We start from the raw sequence: 4,904 nt of genomic DNA on the forward strand, positions 1-4,904 counted from the left end.
AGCTCCCTCCCTACTGAATAATTCCAACTTAAAGCTTACCTAACCTTCTCTAAAAAAGCTCCCTATTGATTGCATTCTAACCATTGCCTTATCTCTTGAAGCTCTCTATTGACCCATTCAAACCACAGCCCTGCCTAGCCTTTTCTTAAAGCTTCATAATGACTCAAACTATATACCCTTGCATAACCTTGCCTTTAAGCTCCCTATTGACTCATTCTTGTCTAATCTTCTCAAAGCTCCTTACTGACTCTGCACTATCTGAGTCTATGCCAGGAATCTACCTCCTTATTTGAGAAAAAATTACTTAACATTTTTCTTGACAGATTTTGCAGTGTGCTTGCAATCAGACTAAGATGCCTGTTGGTCCAGAATTAGCTAAAAATGAGTTAGGTGGATTAGTATAATGACCACATTGGCAGCTACTGAAAGGATAAAAAGTAATTATCAAGAAAACCGAACTGAGTGACTGTCTAGACCAAAAAATGGATAATTATCACAGACCACAAAGATAAATGGTTCTCCTAATCTTTTGGAGGTCACCATCTATAGCATCTCTAATTCTAACTTAACTTATAAACAGCGATAGACACGTAAAAAAAAATAAATAAATAAATAAATAAATAAACCATCTATTAGATATGGAAACAGTACCTGGTGACTGAGTACAGAGCACAAGGGAAGCCACAGAATGCCAATAGGCCTGCATGGCACCCCCTGTGTAATGCAAAACTGCCTATTTAAGCCTAATTACCGAGTCTCTTCCAGTCTTCTTGTTCCTTTGACCTGTTATGCTTTGTTGCTTTGTCACTTCTTAGATTGTTTTTTTTTTTTCTTTCTTTCGTGTTCTCAAATGCTGCAATATCTTTTGATGTTTACAAATGCTAGTCTCTCTCTCTCATAATCCACGTAGTCCTTTCATCTTTGGCCTGTCTGTTCTTCCATCTATTTCCATCTCTACCATTCTTCTCCCTATCTCTAAACCATCTACGCAGTCCTTCCACCTTTTCTTCACCCTGCCTCGTCTTCTCTCTCTCCATCTATCTGCACACCCACCATTCCTCTGCCAAAACACTTCGCCCACCCCCCCCTTTTCTTTAATCTCCCATTCTTTACGTCAACTCAAACCCCGACGAGTGTTAAGCTACTCTCAAATGACACTCAGCAATACGAATGGTCACTTACCAAACAAGAGGTGACCTTTTCGTCTTAGGTAATCACTTGGTATTGTCATTATGGTAATTACCGCCAATCACCACTACTCTGGGGGAATATACATTGAAATAAACTTGGTACTGCATAATACTACTACTACAGCACCCTTGCATTATATTATAACGATCATACTTTGAGCTAACTGATATACAAGGATAGTTATTGTCAATTATCCCTATTCTGGGAGGTTATATATTGAAATAAATTAAGTACTGCATACAAATATTACTACAGCATCCTTGTGTATTGCTGTAAGTTAGCACGCCTCGAAAGCATTACTTAGTGACGTAATTATTATTATCCTGCATAAAATCGTTAAAACAAGTTTGATGAATAGAGAAAACAGTGGAATAATAACAATGGCATTCCTACCAAATCCATAAATTCATAAGCATAAAATAATAATGATGATGATGATAAATAATAATAATAATAATAATAATAATAATAATAATAATAATAATAATAATAAATCGCAAAAATATACCAGATAAATGTGGAAAGTGCTCGTGTAAAAATACTACTATTTACGGAAATAAATAAACAAATAAACAAGGCCATAGATAAATAATTTGTCGTCCATATGAAATGCTTCCCGGTCATCGAAACTATAAAATAAAAATAAAATGAGCAAGTCAGGATGTGGCGTTACAAAACATTTGCGGCTGTACGAAAATTCAGTCACACACAAATATATTAAGGACCCATAAAATACAATGGCCCTGTTTTTTTCACCGTCCCTCCCCCCACCAAAAAAAAAAAAAAAAAGACTCAAGGGGGAAAAAATCGAAAAAGTTGCGATGCGGCGGGGTAAAAATAGGTTCACGAAAAAATATAAAGGATAAAATAACGATAATAATATCAATGATGATGATAATAGATGATAATAATAGATGATGATAATAATAATAATAATAATAATAATAATAATAATAATAATAAATACAAGTTATGGATGCGGCGCACCGAAAATTCACCGAAAATTTAGCCCCTTCACTGAAATACCCCCTCCCCCCCAAAAAAAAAGCAAAGGCTGGACATACCGTACGTAGTCCTACAATGGGGGGGGAAAAAATACTAAGATCTACTAGTAACAGAACAAAACCCAGAGAAGCCAAGATATAGCGATAATCTTGTACAGTGAAGGTGTTGCTAGTGCTACTACTACCACCAATAATAATAATAACAGAACAAAACCTGAAGAAGCAAGGACATACCATACGTAATACTAGTCCTGCATAATGAGAATCCTAACAATACTACTACTGCTGCATCTACCACTACTACGACTACAGAACAAACTCCACTGAGAAGCCAGCGCGTACCGTAAGTAATAGTCCTGTATAGTGAACGTGGAGTGTATCCAGCAATAGGTGTTGATCACGTTGCCCTGGCTGAGGCTGGTGATGCAGTCGATGGGGTTACCGAAGAACTCCGCAGCGGTGAGCAGGACAGAGGCGCCGATCAATACCACCACCGTGAATTGGTAGTGCAGGCGGAATATGGAGCTCTCGTTGACACACTCTCCCCGCGCCAGGTATGCCTTCAGTCCTCCCAGGTACTTGATCGCCGACATCTTGCACTGCCTTCAATGCTGCGCCGGTAATATACCAAAACTATTCCTTCCGTCCCTCAAAAATGATTCCAACCAAAACTACTCCGTGCTCTTACAATATCCAATGCAAAAGTCGCCTTCAATTCCGTTTCCTGAGTGATATTGACCAAGATTTCCCTTTGCGGCTTCCTCCTACAGGTAAATCTCCAGGAATCCTCCTCGGATGTTCTCCTTTTGCTGGTAGTCCAACAAAGCGGAGCGTCACAACCTCCCTCCCACCACTCGGCTTCACACTGGCCCAGGGAGCGTCCTCAACCCTCACTGCTGGTCACCTCACGCCCGCCACTCGAAACCCGGATCGTCTCTTCCTGCTGTGCGCCAAGCCTTTCTAATCCGAGACTGAGAGAATGGGCGGTGCTTCCATGAGCCCCCACAGCTGCCAACATGGAGCGCATTGAAGTCCTAAGCTGTTTTTCTGTTTATTTCCCTGTGCTTCGTAGTGTGGCTGTACGCGTGTGGGTCAGTAAATATGTGGTGGTTTTGTATTATCCACCTGTAGTCAGGAAGTGAAAGATAAGTGGCCTTTGTTTAAATGGACATTGGCACGCCTGAAATTTTGCCCATTAAGGACCTACTCTCGCACGGGGTTCCTCCTGCCGAAATCCTTCAATATTTTAGGGAATTGCTCATGTTTGCATGAATCCCAACATAAAAACTGAACGGAAATCAACAAAATACCGTAGTTGCCCAGCTGAATACAGAAGCTCGACTTAAATCAAACAATTGTGTATGAAAACTTTAAAATCCTGAACGCCTCATTTTTAGGTACCGGCCCTCGTGTAGGAGGCAAGGACCCGGGAGAAGAGGAGACACAGGGAGGGGAGGGGAGAGAGAGAGAGAGAGAGAGAGAAGGGAGGGAAGGGAGGACCAGACGAGGGTTTAGGGAGGCGGGGTTGGGGTTGTGTGCTAAGGCGGGATTTCTTCATCAGCAGAGCATTCTAAGAAACTCCACCTGATTCATTGCTGACTTAACCTATCGAGAGAAAAACCTGCTGGATTCTATTTTCCCCAAACAACACAGCATTAATATATCAAGAAATCGTCACACCACGGCATCATTAGAAACACACACAAACACACACACATCAAACCGCGGCCTCACGTCAGCCACGGTGATTGTTTTCCTAGCCCAGTAAAAGCTGTAATTCTATGCATTCAACTTTCACTCTGGATAGCTTTGTAATCTTAGGAACTACTCTGTTTCAGCAGCAGCAGCGATAATAGTAGTAGTACTGGTGGTGGTGGTGGTGAAGTCTAGAGTACTTAATGTTTTTTACCACGCTGTCACTTCATCTCACAAAGGTCATTAACATTCGGCATTAACCTTTATTTCCTCTTCCACCTCCTCCCTCCCACTCCCTCGAGGCAAACAAGCGCCAGACTGTTACAGATTCACTCACTACCCACCCTCTCTTACCCGCTCAACTCCTCTGCCTGTCTGTCTCTCCGTCCGCCTGTCTGCCTGCCTGCCTCATTCCTTCACTGTTTCACTCATTTCCGTCCATTCATTCATATTTGTCTCATATTCATGTTGTTTATCCCACTCACGGTTATTATTATATTGTTTATTTTATTTCATCCTTATCTTGTCGTTCACTTCTTCACTCATAATCTCCCATGCTTTCACACTCATTTTCTCGCTAACTCACTTCTGGTCACTTCTGATGAATCTCGTTAAAAATTAACCAAAAGGGAGAAAAAGCTAACTTACAAACAAACCGTAGAAAATAATATATATATTTACTTACCAATCACTTCATTATTACTAAACGATTGTTCTCTCTCTCTCTCTCTCTCTCTCTCTCTCTCATCGCTTCTCGGGCTTTTGGCTAAGATCAAAGTGTAGTATCTGTTCTCTCTCTCTCTTGACTCAAAACTCATGAACTGATGGTCGCGTATGGGCGGAAATAGATAGAATTCCAATATGCTTATAATCTCTCTCTCTCTCTCTCTCTCTCTCTCTCTCTCTCTCTCTCTCTCTCTCTCTCTCTCTCTCTCTCTCTCAATGGAAAACAAAAAAATTCATAAGCCTCACTAATGTACACTTCCTCCTAGTGTTCTCCTTCCGCCTCCACAT

General features: G+C 41.0%; 1 protein-coding gene across 1 annotated transcript in view; it reads right to left on the reverse strand.

The window, feature by feature from the left end:
• The window catches only part of LOC135112326 (innexin inx1-like), an 11,827-nt gene extending 8,754 nt beyond the window's left edge, over nucleotides 1-3,073 (reverse strand). The window contains exon 1 of the mRNA XM_064026667.1: nucleotides 2,538-3,073. Within this exon, the coding sequence (XP_063882737.1) occupies nucleotides 2,538-2,788 (251 nt within the window). The 5' untranslated portion in view covers nucleotides 2,789-3,073. The remainder of the gene's footprint in view (nucleotides 1-2,537) is intronic.
• Nucleotides 3,074-4,904: the final 1,831 nt, after the last annotated feature.

Source organism: Scylla paramamosain, chromosome 23 (assembly GCF_035594125.1).
Source record: "Scylla paramamosain isolate STU-SP2022 chromosome 23, ASM3559412v1, whole genome shotgun sequence".
In the NCBI taxonomy this organism is placed as follows: Eukaryota; Metazoa; Arthropoda; class Malacostraca; order Decapoda; family Portunidae; genus Scylla; species Scylla paramamosain.